Below are 20313 nucleotides of genomic sequence, written 5' to 3' on the forward strand. Positions count from 1 at the left end.
TCGATCTAATCGACTGGCCACACCCCAAAAATTTCAGGACTTGTGCCTAGAGTAGAAAAGATTATTCAGCTTTATTTCAAGATCTCTTGCCAACAGAGAAAGAACCGGTTTCTAACCTAGATACACGGTACCTTCATTGGAATTTCAACATCAACAACAGGGGTTTTTTTATGTATATGCGCAGATTTGTATGTTTTATGTTTGTCTTCTCATGCATATATTTGCACATCTAGATATGCACATATATACTTAAATGATAAACTTATGTATGTATATGTACATATATATATATATGTGTGTGTGTGTGTGTGTGTGTGTACTCTTACTGATCATGTAAGAGAGTAATGAATCTGTAATGAAATGACAATATATGCTGAAAACGGTCAGGTTAATCCCTTTTTCTGGCTACAAGGATAAAAACGCAGAGCTTAACCAAATCTGTTTTCCACATTATGGCTGAAAATGTGTCTTGACTAAAAATAAATACTTGTAAGGTTACCTTATAGCATTTTATATATTATGTATATATATATATATATATATATATATACAAATGACTATTTATGATGGAATCAGATTTCTAAAAGTGTTAATACTTACCATGTCTCTTTTGAAAATCTGAAAGAATAAATAGAAATAATTGCCGTCAATCAATAAATTGAAACCATGCAAACATCTTCAGGCACGAGGCTCTGGAAAATCAGTATAAATCCATCATGCTTCATGCAGTATATGTATGTGTGTGTGTGTGTGTGTGCTTGTGTGTGTGTGTGTGTGTATAATGTGTGTATACATATATATATATATATATATACAAACTGTGGAAAATAGGTCCTTCAAAGGGGTGTGTTAAACATCCAGTTCACTGGTATGTCAGTTGAATACCATATAAATATGGCTATAATGCAATTACAAAGATAAATTAAATACCTTTTTTGTTTTTTTTAATAATTGTTTATGTTATACGATAATATGTTATATTATATTCGTAGTATATTATGTAATATCATAATGTAAATAAATTAAAGGATTGTCAATAGTATCTCTCTAATTTATCTTTATATATCATCATCATCATCATCATTTAACGTCCGCTTTCCATGCTAGCATAAGTTGGGCGATTTGACTGAGGACTGGCGAACCAGATGGCTGCACCAGGCTCCAATCTGATCTGGCAGAGTTTCTACAGCTGGATGCCCTTCCTAACGCCAACCACTCCGAGAGTGTAGTGGGTGCTTTTACGTGCCACCAGCACAAGGGGCAGTCGGACGGTACTGGCAACGGCCACGCTCAAATGGTATTTTTTACGTGCCACCTGCACAGGAGTCAGTCCAGCAGCACTGGCAATGACCTTGCTTGAATGTTTTGTTCATGTGCCACTGGCGCAAGTGCCAGTAAGGCAACGCTGGTAACGATCACGCTCAAATGGTGCTTTTTACGTGCCACTGGCATGGAAGCCAGACAGCTGCCCTGGCAATGATCCCGCTCAGATGGTGCTGTTAGCGCTCCATTGGCATGGGTGCCAGTCATCGAATTTGGTTCAATTTCGATTTCACTTGTGCCAACAGGTCTTCGCAAGCTGAGTTTAGTGTCCAATGAAGGAAGGTTGGCATGGTTGCCAGTCATTGAATTTGGTTCAATTTCGATAAGAAAGAAAATGTGGAAGATAAAATTTCAACAAGATTAGTTTATTTAAAAATTTCTAATTTATTTTATAATTATGAAAATATAAATTGTTTTTACACTTTACAATTTAATAAACTACATTATTAAATGTTGATAATGAGAAAGAAGTGTTGAAATGTAATGTTGAATTATGAAGCAAAAACATTCATTCTGTCTCTGTTATGAGCAGTTATATCAAAGTCACGGTGTCTCTGCTTGGACATATGTAAAGAAATCTGTACAACATTATACTGAATGTCTGTAGGAGATGGAATGCAAGAATTATTATAATAGTCAAAGTTAATGCTTGATGAAGAAGCTTGGAATTCTCTCTATAAGGGGATATCAAAGGTCTTTTATTTATGGATATACAGTCTCTAAAGTGTAAGCTAGCCACAGGAGTACCTCTCCAACCTATACATTGTTTGGACAGACAAGCCTAAAACTAACATAAAGTGCTGAAGTTTCATCCAGATGCAGATCAAAATTACTGGGTATATATAAATAGATTTTGAAAGCTCTTTGATACTAGGTGAATTGCAGAACTTCTACTCAAGCAGAAGATAGGATAGAAATATTACTAAAAATATAAAAATTGTTCCATATGATTGTTTTACAAAAGGTCTTCCCAAACAACCTTCTAAGAAAATAGATTTAGGCATTTATAATATCATGACTTTAAGGCACAATAGGATAATTTATGAAATATCCATGTAGGGACTGTAAAATAAAATATAATAAAGACTGTAACGACCTTGCGACCAGGAAATGGTAACGAAGGAATGGCTCCTTTAACGCATCGCACAGTCGGCACAAATATAAAAAACAAGAAATGGAAATGAGGTTAAAATGAGTTAAGTGCCAACAAGGAAAAGAGAGACACAAATGGTAAAAAGTATGAGAAAGGTTTTATTGGTTGTCAACTAGAATGTCTGTGTGTGTGTGTGTTTGTGTGTGAATGCGACATAACAAAACACAATAATAGACAAGCTGTCATATAAACAATGAGTGTGTGTATACAAACATGTGTATGTGAGTGCGAGAGATAGAGAGCATAGAAAAGAGTCTATAAGGGCGTTAGAAGAAAGTCCAGACACAAGGATGAGAAATACCAGTTCGTATTCAAGGTACACAGTGGTTGAGGTGCTATACAAGAAGTCGTGGCCGTATAGCAGAGCCGGAGAAAAGATACTGTCGCCCGAGAAGTTGAGGCTTCAATGCTGTGGCCGGTTACTAGGTACAGGAGTTCTCACAGGTTGTACTCGGTGTTAACCATGGTGAAGCAATTCACACAAACAGTATTGAGAGAACCTGTGTGGGTGTTGTTGGTGGTGTGTAACGTAGAGACGTCGGTGTAAAAACTAAGAACCAATGCAATCATTACATCAATTTAAATACACACACACAGACATGCATATATATATATATATAAATATATATATAATAAAAAATACACATTAAGTAAAGGACATCACCAGCAGGGCATCAAGCATCTCTGGGTATTCTTTCTCATGCCAACCATTTTACTGAATGTACTGGCTGTATTTTACTATGACAGTACCCTCATCTATTTTACACAGAATTCATAACCACTAAACACTAGAATAGTTTTGATTAAATAATTTTGAGATAGTACTTACCTGGTGTATTTCTTCTGTAAATATTCCAATCACCCACACAATAAGAAGCCATTCTAGATAAAAAATCTGAGGTTTCAGCTCAACAAGTAACACATAGCTATAAATTCCAAGGAAAATTATATAAAATATCTGGAAGAGAAAAAGAATTTGAGGAACATTAAATTTATTGTCACAAGGATTTGATGTCAAATACTTGATTATATTTAAACAAAAGGAACACATGGGAGAAGATTAAAAACTGAAAACCCATTTTTATTTTCTCTCATATATTCTTTTTACATCTGCTGTGTTTAAATGTAAAGAATGAACTAGAAGGGTGTAAGTAAAATTGTCAAAATCTATGCTTTGAGCTAAATATGAATATGTGCATACATGAATGTGTATGTGTTCTTTTGTATGTTGGTACATGAGTGTGTGGGTGTCTGTATGTCAGCACAATCCTGTCCTTGGTTATACGTGTGTATATGTATGTACATGTGTATGTCTTGATATATCTGTACATATGTAAATGTGTGTGTATGTGTGTGCATATTGTCTGTGTATATGAATATTTACATGTGTGTACTTCCTATCAGCTGAAACACAGTTTTGTTGTTAAGATCATTTTGAAATCTTGCTGCCACAGGTTCAATCCTACAACATGGAATCTTGGGCAAGTATCTTCTACCCATAGTCTTAGAGTGACCAAAACAGGGTGAGTAAATTTTATGTCATGAGGAAGAAAAAAAGTTTTAATATTTCAAACTCTTCTCCCTCTTAACAGAGAGAAAGGGAGGGAGAGTGGGAGAGAGAGAAAGAGGGAGAGAAGGAGAGAGAGACTATAATTTTATTTAGATTCATAAATTAGTAATGCAGATACAAATAAAGGGGAGAAATAACAACTGGAACATTCATTGTTGAAACCTAAAGAGGAGCTGTTAACTTCTTATGAGGAGAGGTGAAGGATGGAATTCAGTATATGAGAGTAACTGAATCCAGAAAGAAACAAAGGCTGTATTTTGACATTTCTAAAGATTAAAATGCTACAAAAATGGAATTATTTAAATGGCGATTCAAACTATTTAGTCTTTAACTGAGACAGTGGAGTAATATTAATTTCAAATTTTGGTTCAAGGCCAGCAATTTCAGGGATGAGTAAGTCAATTACATTGACTGACCCCAGTACTCAACTGATATTTATTGACCCCAAAAGGATGAAATATAAAGTCAACCCTGGCTGAATTTGAACTCTGAATGTAAAAACAGAAGAAATGCCACTAACCATTTTGCCTGGTGCAGCAACGATTCTTTAGACAATGAAGTAACATTAATTTCTGAGGTAAAAGGGATCTAAGTTTAGGGGCTGGTCTAGTCACTTAAAACAATACCAGCATTTGTCTGGTATCATATTACTGACCCCAGAAGGAAGAAGAGCAAAGTTAACCCTAGAAAGATCTGAATGTAGAATGAAGAAGGGCTCTAATTAAAAACATCAAAGCATCTTTTGTCTGATTTTCATCTAATTCTATCAAGAAATATTAAAAACAAATTAACTTATTTAAATATGCTCACATTTCAGTGAAGTTTAATAAACAAAATACCTTCTCAAAAATATTAAGTCTTCAACTTTTTTCATCTCGTTTTAAAGGTGTTATTCAAAAGAAGAAGGGCAGTGAGAAATTGGAAGAAGAAATCAAACACTTTTGTAAAATTTGTTTTAAAAGAGTAAATGTTTTCTTCTCTCTTAGAATTTATTTGAAAGGAAAATTTACCCACACAAAGAAACATTTAAATATTTATGTGTTGGTACATACCAAATTGCTCAAAAACTTTACGACAGGAGTATTATAAAATGATGCGCATCTGTAGAACATACTGCAACATTCTCCACATGACTTGCAGCAACATCTAGATCTGAATTAGAATAATTTATTTTACTAATTAATAATAAATTGCAAATAAATGTGTGTGTGTGTGTGTGTGTGTGTGTGTGTGTGTGTGTGTGTGTGTGTGTGTGTGTGTGTGTGTTATACCATCTGAGAATATAAAATACAATTGTAACATGGAAGTCATCTCTAACAGACAAGCAGGTAACTAAAACCATCCCCTTGTCACTTCACATCATTTTAAGTCACTGATGCAGTCAAACCCCTTAGCCTCAAATCATTCATGTGCAGCAGCACAACCAAACAATGTGAACACTTGGTAAACCTCATCCAATTTCACTAATTGGGACAGATTATTCCCATCACAGTAGCAATCTATTGCAGCACATCATATCAGACCTTAATCTAGATAACTCCAGCAGAACCGTATCTACTCTTGTGTGGATATACACTCTGCCTGCTAGTTTGTTTGCCATTCTTTCAAGTACAGTACCAAAAATAATGGATAACAGCTTTACTCTATGGATGACTGGAAAGTGGGATGACACAACACCAAGTCAAAGATTCATTAAATGGTAGTTTGTCAATTGATTCAATCCTAATATATAGATGGTACTTATGTTAGCAATCATCATCATCATCATCATCATCATCATCATCATCATCATCATCATCGTTTAACGTCCGCTTTCCATGCTAGCATGGGTTGGACGACTTGACTGAGGACTGGTGAAACCGGATGGCAACACCAGGCTCCAATCTAAATTTGGCAGAGTTTCTACAGCTGGATGCCCTTCCTGACGCCAACCACTCAGAGAGTGTAGACCACTCAGAGAAAAAAATTGAAAATCAAAATTTTGGCCAGTGGAAAGCATAACAGTCTTGTTTCATCATTAGGTTAAAAGTGACTCAGACACATGTCATGACTGGAAGAATGATATTGTAAAGAGTTGGTGTTAGAGGGAGATTAGATGAGAGAATTAGCAGCAAGTCAGGTTAAGTGATGGTGGTATTTAAGAGAATAAATAGAAACTGCTGAGACGAGTGATAATCTGCATCACAAGTGGAATAAGTAATTTTACCAAGAGACATGGGGAGAGGTCTGATGTTTTCTGAAGTAGTAAACATTCTTAATAACGAATTAAATATGTTGTGTGTCCTGAAGTGAGTAATATCTATGGGAGAGGATCAATAATTGCTGTGTTAGATCCCAAATGAAAAGATATTTGCAAGTCAGGGACAAACCAACAACAATGGATGAAATGTAGTAAAAAATTTCAGATGTGACATGTGGTCACATGTCTGATTAATATCCTCTTGATAATCATAAAAATAAATACAACTTACGATTTGTTCGTTTCTTCATCATCGTCCTGCAAATATGAATGGAGGTATAACTTAAGAATATATAATAGATCTGTTTTATTATATTTTGTTGTCTACATGTTAAGATATATTTACAGTTATTAATATTACCACAGTCATATCATCAGATTTCTGGCAATGTTATATCTATTACATGTTTAAGCTTTCATATTTAAGCTTTCATTGTAACTATAGTCTCGGTATGATAAAAACTGAATTTATTATTTTAATACTGGAACATAAAGAGAATGTTGCAAGTGAGAGGTGTCAGCCATCTCATGTGATCAAACTGAAATGTTTGACAGGAGATTCAATTTTTCCTGGCAATATATCCAATACAGAATAATATTCTAATAGTGTTCTGGTTACATATATTGCTTCAATCAAGTCATAAGCTAAGAAAATGGAACTTGCAACATGTATGGATAAAATAATTGGTCTCTTGATAGAAACATTTTATAACAAAAATTTGATGATTCTAATTTTAAATGTTGCAAGACATAGTATTTTACTGGTTCCTACAACATAGTTATTTGTGAATATGATGTAATTGCAGAGAGAGAGTGAAAGTGTGTGGGGGGGGGGGGGATGCGTGTGTGTGTGTGTGTGTTCCTGTTGCTCTGAATTATAGTTGGCTATTTTGATAAGAAAACCAATATATTCATACCAATATGTCATCAAAGAATTTTATGACGATACTATTATGATAATAATTCTGAGATTATTAGTAATCATAAGCTATGACAGTAATAAAGTAACAAACATTACCTGGTCGTCGTTGTCATGAAAACATATCAAAAATATAAACAATGGGCACAATGTACAGAGTAGCAACTGAAAGAAGAATAAAAATAAGAAATTGTTATTTTCATTTCAAAAAAAAAAAACTATGGAGAAATATTCAAGGATGCACTTAATATAAAAACCTGACAGTAAAGTTGGTATCAATATATAAAATAATGAAAATCAATTAAAAATAGACATTGAACAATGCAACTTGAAATGAATATGATGTTGGCAGAATAATGTCAACTCGGGACCTGTTGCATATGTAAACTATATAATATATAAAGAAAAAAAATGCATATAAACAGTATAATACATATAATATGTGTATACAGGTAAACAATATAATATACAGATTTAAATATTTTTAAAGGTTATGATACATGTAATCATGTAATCTGTGTATGTGTAGAATATATATGTGTAAAATATGATACATGTAAGTTAGATAATACATGAACAATATATGATGTGTAAATTTTATATGAGAATTTAAGTTCTCTACCATCCATATTTTGGTCTTTTTACTCATTTTTCCCATCCAAATTTTGGTCAACAAAGACTGACAAGCAGCCTGGGATACAAATTTCTTATTGTTAACATTAAATGCTATTTTCATGCATGAAGCATCATTCCAAGATTTCCGTTGTAGCAGCAGTAAATCTAATGTCCCTTTTTCATCTGCGTAGTAACATTCAGTCAAAACTCCAATGGCATGTTCTTCATAAAGACTAAAATTAACAGAAAAATCAGTATTTATGAAAGTTCCAAATCAAATGAAAGACAAAATATTTACATATTTATAATCAACAAACTTTAACTTCAATATTGATTGGAGAAAAATTCTTGTGCATACTAAGTTGCCACTGTGATTCTCTGTTTTTATTTAGCATATTGACATTTTTAACAATGTAAGCATCAACAAATATCCACCTATCCATACATACTTTTATATATATACTCACTCAGCATGTTCCTGTAGTTGGATCCTTTTGTCATAATCTTTACACTTTTCTTTCAATGATATGAGCAACTTATTCGCAATTAGAGCAGATGGTAAAGCGCCCTAGTAAAATGACAATTGTATCAAAATACTAAATGTGAACACATTTAATCGCAATATACATAAGATAAATTAAATTACGAGACACAAGAAGATATAAAAAAATATTTTACTATTTATTCATTAATTATGACTTTTAAAGTCCCTTACTACATGATGTTTGCTCCGTATTTGCCCAATACTGGTATTAAGAGGGACGATTTTTAGAAATAGCACTTTGTTGCATTCAGTTTCAAATTCTGCCAAAGTTTCATATGCCCAAAGTCATACCATACCATTGCAAATGAATAGCCTTGCGTTCATATAAAAAAACACTGACTAATTTGCTTAACCATGTTAAATACAGCTTAAAGTATAATTCATAAGCTGTGAGAAAACATCAATATCTTTTACCTAAATTCTGACTTTTTGTAATATTATTTGAAGAAAAGCAACAAAAATTCAATAGGTTATAGCAGTACGTACGTTTCGTACAAACTTCATTTATTCATGTAGTGAGAACACTACATAAAATGTACAATGAAAATGTACTCCTCAGCTGCATAATGTACATTTTATGAAGTTTGTACGAAACGTACGTACTGCTATAACCTATTGAATTTTTGTTGCTTTTCTTCAAATTTTATTCACCAAATTTCTTGATTTTGTTTTTGGTTTTTACCCTACCAAATTCTGGTGTTTCAAACATTTTAAGTACCACATTTAATCTTTTTATTAAATCTATATTATTATTTTTGTAATATTATTTAAAAGGGGTGAATAGTTAAATAATAGAACTTCTGATAACTGAATCAATAAAGTGCCACGACAGCAAAGGAAACAATGTTAGTACCAGAACTAGACAGACTTTGTGGTAAAAAAACATGACTGTTTCTGGATCCACTTTAACCTAAATGTAAATAAAAGTATTATTGTTGTAAGAAGTAGATGTACAGTAAATTTAATAAGTATGTTTTCATCTTGGAGTGCTGTGTTTAACTCTTTCTCTGGGACTGAAGAATTTAATGAGGTGTCAGTCCAATGTTTCAACCTCATAAAAGAGTTATGATTACCTCAGTAAACCTCAATTGCTCTGCTTACAGACTACAAGTGATGTCTTATATCTAATAATCACTTCTACATTAAATTAATCTAATACTGCTTAGTAATTGCCATCCTTAGCTCTTCAAATGCAACGAAGAACAAAGTAGTAGTAGTAGTAGTAGTAGTAGTAGTAGTAGTAGTAGTAGTAGTAGCAGCAGCAGTAAGATAATATATGTATACTTTCCAAAAATATCTTCAAAAAGAAGAAGCTTCCTTGGCTGAGCAGTGCATAGTCTGGTGCTCTATCAAAATAATAAATATGTAAATAACTATTTTATTCTGTATTGCAACCCAGTTATTCCTCAGAAGAAAATAATTAGGACAGCAAGGTGGCAGAAATGTCAAGGAGTCAAATGTCTTACAATATTTTAGCTTTTTTACTCTACAGTTTGAGTTGAAGAACCAATATGGTTGACTGGTTAAGTGACTATACTTGTGCTCTGAAAAAAACTTGCCTTGTATCTAGACAAATGAGTCATTTATGTGGCTCTTGCAACAAACCAACTTACCATGCCTTCTTTCCAAAATAGAAAAGCCATTTCTTTTCTGTTCAAAAACAATGCCCATAAGAACAATTTTATTGCAATGTGAAAGCTATCTGAAATAAGAAGCAGACAAATAATAAAAATGTGATACAATTAATTCAAATACTAGGAATAAAAAGAAAACAGAAAACTGAAGAAAATTATTACAGATTTTATCTGACCATCTATTTTCTAAATTTGACCATTTTCTGGACTCCTGAGAAGCAAAACAAAAAAAAACAAAAATATGAAAAAAAAATTAACTTCAGAAATATTTAACTTAAATATTATGATATTATTCTACAACTTCTGCTAAATCAATGCATTAAAATTGATTTCAAATTTTAGCACAAGGCCAGCAATTTCAGGAGAAAGGTATAAACACAGAGTATAAAGATGGCCAAAATGCATTCTGTCCAGCATGTTACTGATTCTGCCAGTTCACCACTTTAATAATAATAATAATAATAATAATAATAATAATCCTTTCTACTAAAAGCACAAAGCTTGACACTTGAGGGGAGGGGACTAATTGATTACATTGACCCCAATACTCAACTGGTACTTATTTTATCAACCCTGAAAGGATGAAAGGCAAAATCAACTTCAATGGAGTTTGAGCTCAGAAAATAAGGATGGACGAAATACCGCTAAACATTTCGCCTGGTTTGCCTCATTGCCTTAATAATAACAATAATAATAATCGTAATAATAGTTTCACATTTTGTCACAAGGGCAGCAATTTGGATGGAGGGGACAAGTCGATTACATTGACCCCAGTATTCAGCTGGTACTTTAATTTTATCAACACCAAAAAGATGAAAGGCAAAGTTGACCTCGGTAGAATCTGAACTCAGAATGGAGTGATGATTGAAATGCCTCGAAGCATTTCATTCAGTGTACTAACCATTCTGGCAGCTCACCACCTTCATACTTACTACCACTACTACTAATAATAATAATAATAATAAATCTTTCTACTAAAAGTACAAAGCCTGAAGTTTAGTGGGAAGGGACTAGTCAATTACATCAACCCCAGTGTTTCACTGGTATTTCATTTATCAAACCTAAAAGGATAAAAAGCAAAGTCGACCTCGGTGTAATTTGAGCTCAGAACGTAAGGATAGACCAAATGCCACTAAGCATTTTGCCCAGCATGCAAACGTTTCAACCAGCTTACTGGCTTAATAATAATAATAATAATAATAACAAGAATGATCCCTGGCTTACCATCCATGCAAGAAGTGCAAAAGATTGTTTTAATTGCTATGTCACACATACTGAGAAGAGGAGAATTGTTGCTGTGAATTTTTCCCAGTTTTTCTTTGCTTTCTTTTCTTCATTTTTTCTCTTTTTCTTTTCTTTCTTTCCTCCCGTTTTTTTTCTATAACATATCTTGACTTTGTAAATGAACAATCTGGTATGTTTACTTTAATACCCTACCAATGTATGCAGTAAGTTTCTCTGTCCTATGTGTCAGGAAGACACTCAGCAAGAAATGGAAACAAAATTGAAAGAAGACAAATAATAATAATAATAATAATAATAATAATAATTATAATAATAATGACCTGTTTTCCTTTCTGCAAAATATCCATCATTCATGAGGTTATTGAGTAAAGAAACTCCATCTTTAATGCTAATATCTTTATTTTTCTGAAAAATTAAAAAGAATGTCATATGTATGTATTATCATTTCAAGCTATGTTGTAAATTATAAATCGAAATCGTAATTGAACCATATTCGATGACTGGCACCTGCGCCAGTGGAGCACTAACAGCACTGTCCGAGCATGTTCATTGCCAGAGCAGCTGTCTGGCTCCCATGCTAGTGGCCTGTAAATAGCACCATTTGAGCGTAATCGTTACCAGCGTCGCCTTCTAGCACTTGTGCTGGTGGCATGTTAGAAAATCATTCGAGCGAGGTCATTGCCAATGCCACTGGACTGGCTCCCGCTATGTTGTAAATTATAAATTATAAATGTATATATATATATATATATATATATATATATATATATATATATATATATATAATATATAGTTTTAGGGAAAATAACCAAGTTTCAAGAACTCATCGATGAAAATCCACTATCACATATAGAAAAATTAATAATAATAATAATAATAATAATTAACAAAGCTCAATTTAATTTTAATTTTTGATAAATTGATTTTAATTGAGTTTTTACCTGTAATTTTGGATTTTGTCCCTAATATTATTATATATATATATATATATATATATACATACATAAATATACATACATATATATCGTAGGCCTCCATCGGTCATGGATGATGTCATCCATCCATTGAGTTGTCTATATGTATATATATGTATGCATGTATATGTATGTATGTATATGTATGTATATATATATATATATATATATATATATATATAATCATAAATATATAGGGATTGACAGTAACCTATTTCTGATACACACTGAATTGAAATTCATTAGGGCGAGGGATTTTGAACTTACTGGCCGATAAATTTCTTAACGTCTTCCTCACGTGGTATTGATGTTCACATGGTCAAAATTAACGTGAGTTACTTAGACATTAACAAATTTATTAGAATATTTAGCTGAAGATCAGAATAGAGTATTTTACTCTTAACTGTGAAACAATTGTACTAAATTAACTAAAGGCAAGTGTTTTTTACTCTTCTCTACTGTTTTTTGTTCTGTGTGTATCAAAAATATCGCTATCAATCTGGAGTAATAATTTGTAGTTTTGAAATCAGTAGTTCTTTGACTGCTTTTTCTGAATTCTCAGTATGTTGGAGAAGCAGGTTACTGTCAATCCCTATATATTTATGATTATAAATGTTTTTTACCGAAGAAGGTTTTTTTCATACTGAGCTACCCGGCAAAATTGTTGATTATTAATTTTATTACTAATTGACGAGTCCCTGCCCTGCATATCTATATTTTAATAATAACTCTAAGGTGGATAGTTTAACCACAGGAATTCGTACGAGTCTCTTTCCTGTGCGGGACTATTTCTGATACACACTGAACTGAAATTCATTAGGGCAAGGGATTTTGAACTTACTGGCCGATAAATTTCTTAACGTCTTCCTCACGTGGTATTGATGTTCACATGGTCAAAATTAACGTGAGTTACTTAGACATTAACAAATTTATTAGAATATTTAGCTGAAGATCAGAATAGAGTATTTTACTCTTAACTGTGAAACAATTGTACTAAATTAACTAAAGGCAAGTGTTTTTTACTCTTCTCTACTGTTTTTTGTTCTGTGTGTATCAAAAATATCGCTATCAATCTGGAGTAATAATTTGTAGTTTTGAAATCAGTAGTTCTTTGACTGCTATTTCTGAATTCTCAGTATGTTGGAGAAGCAGGTTACTGTCAATCCCTATATATTTATGATTATAAATGTTTTTTACCGAAGAAGGTTTTTTTCATACTGAGCTACCCGGCAAAATTGTTGATTATTAATTTTATTACTAATTGACGATTCCCTGCCCTGCATATCTATATTTTAATATATATATATATATATATATATGTGTATGTATATGTCCGTACAACTCAACGGACATATATATACATATATATATATATATATATATATACATATACATACATACATACGTATATATACATACATACATATTTTTTGTTGCCGTTATATATAGGGGAAGACTTAGATACTTAATTATATATATATATATAAATCAGGATGGAAGATCATCTCACCAGGAACTTACGTTAATATTATGAGTACTCACCTCTTAATACGGATATCAATATCTTTTGGTAAAGCCACAAATGTTGTTGGAAATTAATAATCAATTGATTGTGGGCTGTAGTATGTTAGTAATGTTTACTTTATCAACCCTTGAATAGTGAAAGGTACTGCAGGTTCACATGTAATAAATTGGTATTCTAGCCTGGGAGAGATTTATTACTTACATTTAACATCATGAAACAAATTCTAAACACTAGCCCTTAAAATCTCTTAAGGGCTTAAAAAATGGGAGAAGGAGACTTACAGATTACTTACCATTTTGAACAAGCTTTCAATATTGTTTTCAGTTAATAATTCTTTCAAGCTAACTCCATGTTTCATGAAAAGTTTCACAAAGTCAACACGATCTTCCCGCAGTGCAAATAACATAAAATTGTTCAAGGAACCAGTCTGAAATTAACAAAATAAAATTGTATTTTGAGGAGTGTTACATCATCATCATCATCATCATCATCATCGTTTAACGTCCGCTTTCCATGCTAGCATGGGTTGGACGATTTGACTGAGGACTGGTGAAACCGGATGGCAACACCAGGCTCCAATCTAAATTTGGCAGAGTTTCTACAGCTGGATGCCCTTCCTAACGCCAACCACTCAGGGAGTGTAGTAGGTGCTTTTACGTGTCACCTGCACGAAGGCCAGTCAGGCGATACTGGTAATGGCCACGCTCGAAATGGTGTCTTTTATGTGCCACCCACACAAGCCAGTCCAGGGGCACTGGCAACGATCTCGCTCGAAAATCCTACGAAGGCCAGTCAGGCGGTACTGGCAACGGCCACGCTCAAAATGGTGCATCTTATGTGTCACCTACACAAGAGCCAGTCCAGGGGCACTGGCAACGATCTTACTTGGCTTGCCGGGTCTTCTCACGCACAGCACATTTCCAAAGGTCTCGGTCAGTACTCATCGCCTCGGTGAGGCCCAATGTACGAAGGTCTTACCTCGCCACCTCAGCCCAGGTCTTCCTGGGCCTACCTCTTCCACGGGTTCCCTCAACTGTTAGGGTGTGGCACTTTTTCACGCAGCTATCCTCATCTATTCTCACCACATGTCCATACCAGCGCAATCGTCTCTCTTGCACACCACAACTGATGCTTCTAATGTTCAGCTTTTCTCTCAAGATACTTACACTCTGACGGGTATTCACATTGACATTACACATCCAACGGAGCATACTGGCTTCATTCCTTGCGAGCTTACGCATGTCCTCAGCAGTCACAGCCCATGTTTCACTGCCATGGACTCATAAATACTAATCAGACTAATTAACATCAGCTTTCCAGTCTCCAATGAGTGCTTGGAGGAGGGTAAAGCCTCTTCCTAGTTATAAAGTGGAGAATTTACAATTGTATGCCACTTCTATGGTTATGACATTTCTATTTAGGAAGGTTAAAGATGTGGCCAAAGTTCATTTGAAAAATATTTAATTTGCATGGTTCTTATTTATGACCTGCCAGAGATGCTCAAGGTGTAAGGTTAGAGGGGAGAGAGAGAGATTTAGAAGGATATAACAGTGGTTAAAGTGAGTTGGTGTAGTTGCAGAGAGAAAGCTTTTGGAACGATAGAAGATATGAGAAGTTTTCAGATAAAGTATGGTAGAGTAGAGAGAGTGTGGGGTGGCATAACTGGAGGTACAGAAAGGAGATGACTGGTGAACATAGTGCGGGAAAGAATGACAATAAGAATGCAGGGTAGAACAGTGGGATGAGGTTGTAACTCATCCATAGAGAGTTAGAAGCATAGAGAGTGGCATAGAGAGTTAGAAGATGTAATATGTGCCAAGGAGGGGTGGATGCTGGAGAAAGATGGGGACAGGGAGATGAGATGTGGGCAATGTTTGATGGAGCATGTGTGTATGTGTGTATGTGTATGTGTGTGTGTGTGTGTGTGCATACCTATATCTCCAGACATATATGGAGAGAGTGGAGGATGAAAAAGTCAGATTGACAAATACATCTTAAAAATATTCAAATTATCAAAATTCAAAGTAAATGATTATTTAAATACATTTCTTACCAATGTAACTTTACTTTTCTTCCTCTCAGGAAGGTGAAATAAAAAATCAATTTATTGTTTCATGACAGGAATTGATAGAAATGTAAATCTATTATCTTACCGGCCAGAGAATTTCTTCAGTAAATAGTTCATTCTTTGCAATATCAATTCTGTTCCATTCCAATGCAAGCCTCAAATTTTCTAATTTGTCATTGTTTGCTGTAATATAGGTTTTAGTCAATCAATTTTAGTCAATCAATTAATATTAAAATCTTCTTTTATGAAATAAAAATACTTAATATCATCAATATGACTAATATGCTATATTGTTATATTATTATTATTATTGTTGTTGTTGTTATTATTATTATTTCACGAAACAGAGAGCTAGCAGAATCATTAGCATGTTGGGTAAAATGTTTAGTGGCTTTTCATTTGTCTTTATTTCATTTGTCTTTATTAATATAAAGTGGGAATGGTTACCTTTCCGTAAGCTTTTACTATCCCCCACTCACTAGATCTCTCCTTATCTTTAGTTTATATATTGTCACAGAGGTTAATAATCGAATTTGGTACTTCAAATATGGAAAATATTCACCAGGTTCACAATTACACAACCATACTGTTTTTACTATTTAGTATTTATTTTCAGTAATGTAGACAAGGGGAATTTGTGAGTTAAATGTCTTACAAAATACTACACCAGTGACAACATGCAGCAATTCACTGACACTTCAGAAGATTCTCCAGAAACTCCCTATTGATTCAGTCATCTAATCTCTTATTGATGAAACTCAATTAACCTTCAATATATCCAGGATTAAATTCCCCAAACTTATTGGAAAATATAAAAATAATAACATTAGTAATTAACTAATATTATTATTATTTTTCCCTGCTAATTTCATCTTAATTTAGATTTTTCATTTTCCCTACTAATTACCCTCTTAATTTATTAGTAATATGTAATTGAATTTGCTATCAAATCAAATCAAATGCAAGTCAAATTTGTTGTAAAATAGAAAAACAGTGAGAATATTTCTAACCTTTGAACAGAGCCTTCAAGACTACTACATCAAACTCTTCAGCTGAATCGGATTCAAAAAGCGTTACCAAATTCAGTTGTTTTAGAGAATCCAACATACATCTTACCAACAAGTCTAGCGGTTCGTAATATTCAAATTCTTTACAAATTATTTTTCTGATGTCATTTTCCAGTTTCCTTTGTAACAATTTTGGAAAAGAACTTATTACATAAAACTTAACAATAGTGAAAAGAATAAAGTTACATATAAAGAATAATATCAGGCCTGTGTTATTGATGTTACAAACAAAATGTGTTAACTAGACTCCTATATTGTTGTTATAATAAAAAATGTCAAACAGGGTATCCTCATTGTTACAAATGCAACAATTTGTGTTAAATGAGCTTTATACCCAACAAATAATGTTAGCTACATTATTGTATTAATGACACATATGACAAATTATGCTGAGTGACGAACCTTTTGGTGCAAGAATAGCAGCCATAATCTTTAAAAGACAACTGAGATCAATGAGGAAAACAAAAGAATAGATCACAAGTCTTGGATTGAAGTCAACACATTCTAGGTTTTGTAAATACTCCAGTTGGAAGATATAGAGATAATTGATCCAACAGAGAATAGGTAGCTTCTACAGGTGTTAAAGTGCCCCTTCCATATTTGGTAGTAGGCCTCCTTTGGAGAACCACTTCCATAATTATCCTCTAACAAACAGACACTATACAAAGAAAATGTGAATCAAGGCATCATTTTATCCTCACACTGATGACCTGGTCCGAGTGCTTGTAATGTTTTGGATTCTGTTACAGGCAGTGAAGGACCAAGTGGTCCTCTTGAACTATCACCAGGTAGTTCAGTGTTTAATGATGGGATAAATTAAGTTTACAACCAGAGAGTGTGTGCCCACAATTGGTTAAACCTATGTTAGATTAATTCATATTTAACCATTTCTATCAATACGTTTCAATGTTGTTTCATAAGGAGAGGTCATGATACCTACTGCTTGATCTTATTCCTTAAATTGGATGGAAAAAAGAGATAGAGAAATCTAAACATCTCCAGGCATGTCCTCAGTTGGGTCCACTATCCTTCCCCAGCAAATATGTAGCCTTATGTCAACATAATGAACCGATATTATGATTATTAGCAGTGTTATGTCATACTGCCTTAGATTTGAGTCTTTAGTAACAGAAATCTGATGAGTCATCAGTTTCAATCAAAACTACAAAACTATCAATACCAGCTCTAAAATCAAACTATCAACTTTGGTAATAGGAGAGGTCCAAGCCAAGGAAGTTAGGAGCAATTTACCTTATCACTCAGGCTGTTAAAAATATCAGTTAAATCATTCTCAAATCACACCGTTTCAGCTTAAATGTAGATAGAGTGGAATAATGTAGTTTTGTATACAAAAGAGTAAGGGCTGGATTACTTATGTTCAGGGTTTTTGTTTTTTTTTATCTGGACTTAAGGGTACCAAAAGATAACACATTAATAACAAAAAAAAAAAAAGACAGAAATGACAACAACGAAATTATCACTGTATCCAAATGAAAAACAAACCCATCAGTTATGTATTTGCCCTTTTCATTTGCATTCTCAAGTACAGTTTGATAAGCATCTGCCATAACGTCTGCTGCCCGACCAGATCCCTAATAAGAAAAAGGAGAAATTTAAAGAAATCATTTAAATCAAATCTTCAAATAAGAAATAATTTAATATTAAACAAGTATTTTGAAAAATTCTAAAAAATACACACATAAAATTCAATAAATATGTCACCCGGGTAATAGAGGCACCATACATGATAAATTTAATGTGAGTTTTGCTGTAACACATCCAGGGATGATATATAGTGACATTATCAGAACTAGTTTGTTCTGGCATGAGGCTGAACTAAATTGTTCTGGTAACAATTTCTTTGAGCTGAGTTGTGACAATATAAAATAAAAATATTGACAAAGAAACACAATAAATGGCAATAGTAGATTTGAACTCATAATACCCTGATTCGTCTGTGCACCTGGACAATTCAATTGAAACAAACAGAGAAATGGACAAATAGAACAGTGGAAGAAATGCAGCCTGTCTATTTCTCACTGCCAATAGAAGTTGACAGGACTCTTTTTTTGGAGAATCACTGTGCAGTTGCACTTGTCTCTAGTGCTATGCTTCTCAGCACAGAGCTTGAGATTAAAGAGGCTAATGATGTGTTTGAGTTTTTTTTAGTTTCATTGAACATATAACAGCAAAGATTGAGTGGGGTTTGATCAGGGTGCAACAAACTCTACCTATACATATTCAGGTGGATTTTTCATTTTAAACATTTTGATTTTATTGTATAGCTAATTGTTGCCTTTTCTACAGATCGAGTAGGGCCATCTACCTGAAGGGGTTTGTGTTTTGTCTACCTTCCTACTTATTAGGACTTTGGTTTTAGCTAGGTTGACTCTAAGGCCCTTCGATTCGAGTCCTTGATTCTACACCTGAAACTTCTCCTCATCACAAAGGTGGCTATCTGGCAGAATCATTAGCACATCAGACAAAATGTTTAGTCACATTTCTTTTGGTTTTACATTCTGAATTCAAATGCCACCGAGACCAACTTTACCTTTTGTCCTTTCAGAAGGTATCACAGGTCTCTGATTACCTCATGTCTTTCAACTTGTTGGAGCCACAACATTCTATTAAGATGTTAATATTGGTTTCATATTTTGGCACAGGGCCAGCAATATTTTTGGTGGGGTGTGGTTTAGTCAATTACATCAACACCAATCCTCAACTGAGATTTAATTTATCAACCCCGTAGGAATGAAAGGCAAAGTGGACTTCGATAGAATTTGAACTCAGATTGTAAAGACATAAAATTCCAAGCATATTGCTTGGGATGCTAACGATTCTGCCATCTTACTGCTAATATCAAGAAAATAAATTACTATTTTTTAAAGAACATTTGTTATAAAATGCTGTGATGTGAATTAAGTGCACATAAAATCATTCATCCAATACAAATAGTCATAAAATTTAAGCAGTTGATTAGAAAGCCAATGACCAGGTAGATAATTAAATACGATATTTATATAAAATTCTGCACCAACAAAATACTCATATAGTTCTTCATTTAGTTTTCTTAACCACAAGTTTCTTCAGATATGTAAACATTATAAACTGAATAAACTTCCAGTAACCTTATCTAAAGAATAGTCTATTTACTGACCTTTACTATTACAACTGGAATGTTGCGTGATATTGAATCACAAACTGACTTCAGAGTTCCAGGTCCACCTTCAACCATTATTACAACAGCTGGAATCTTGACTTTTGACTCTAAAATTACAACAAAAAATATAACCTGATTAAAATCTGGTAAATTTATGAAATATACCTGATTAAAGTAAAACATACTTGATTAATGTATAAAAATATACCTGATTAAAGAATAAAGTATAGAATATTCCTGATTAATATACAAAACATACTTTATTAACAGAAAAAAT

At 33.3% G+C, this 20313-nt stretch overlaps 1 protein-coding gene across 7 annotated transcripts in view; it reads right to left on the bottom strand.

Moving 5' to 3' along the window:
* The window catches only part of LOC106872163 (transient receptor potential cation channel subfamily M member-like 2), a 62345-nt gene that overhangs the window by 10119 nt on the left and 31913 nt on the right, over positions 1-20313 (bottom strand). For all 7 annotated transcript variants that reach the window (XM_089364658.1, XM_089364655.1, XM_089364660.1 and 4 more), the window contains 14 exons: positions 20034-20143; positions 18380-18468; positions 16820-16995; positions 15895-15992; positions 14034-14168; positions 11563-11647; positions 9977-10065; positions 8287-8387; positions 7827-8052; positions 7304-7369; positions 6518-6543; positions 5099-5198; positions 3306-3434; positions 601-618 (listed from right to left, as the gene is read on the bottom strand). In XM_089364658.1, the coding sequence (XP_089220784.1) occupies positions 601-618; positions 3306-3434; positions 5099-5198; positions 6518-6543; positions 7304-7369; positions 7827-8052; positions 8287-8387; positions 9977-10065; positions 11563-11647; positions 14034-14168; positions 15895-15992; positions 16820-16995; positions 18380-18468; positions 20034-20143 (1448 nt within the window). The remainder of the gene's footprint in view (positions 1-600; positions 619-3305; positions 3435-5098; positions 5199-6517; positions 6544-7303; positions 7370-7826; positions 8053-8286; positions 8388-9976; positions 10066-11562; positions 11648-14033; positions 14169-15894; positions 15993-16819; positions 16996-18379; positions 18469-20033; positions 20144-20313) is intronic.

The sequence above is a fragment of the Octopus bimaculoides genome, chromosome 16, assembly GCF_046866305.1.
Source record: "Octopus bimaculoides isolate indiv1 chromosome 16, ASM4686630v1, whole genome shotgun sequence".
Taxonomy (NCBI): domain Eukaryota; kingdom Metazoa; phylum Mollusca; class Cephalopoda; order Octopoda; family Octopodidae; genus Octopus; species Octopus bimaculoides.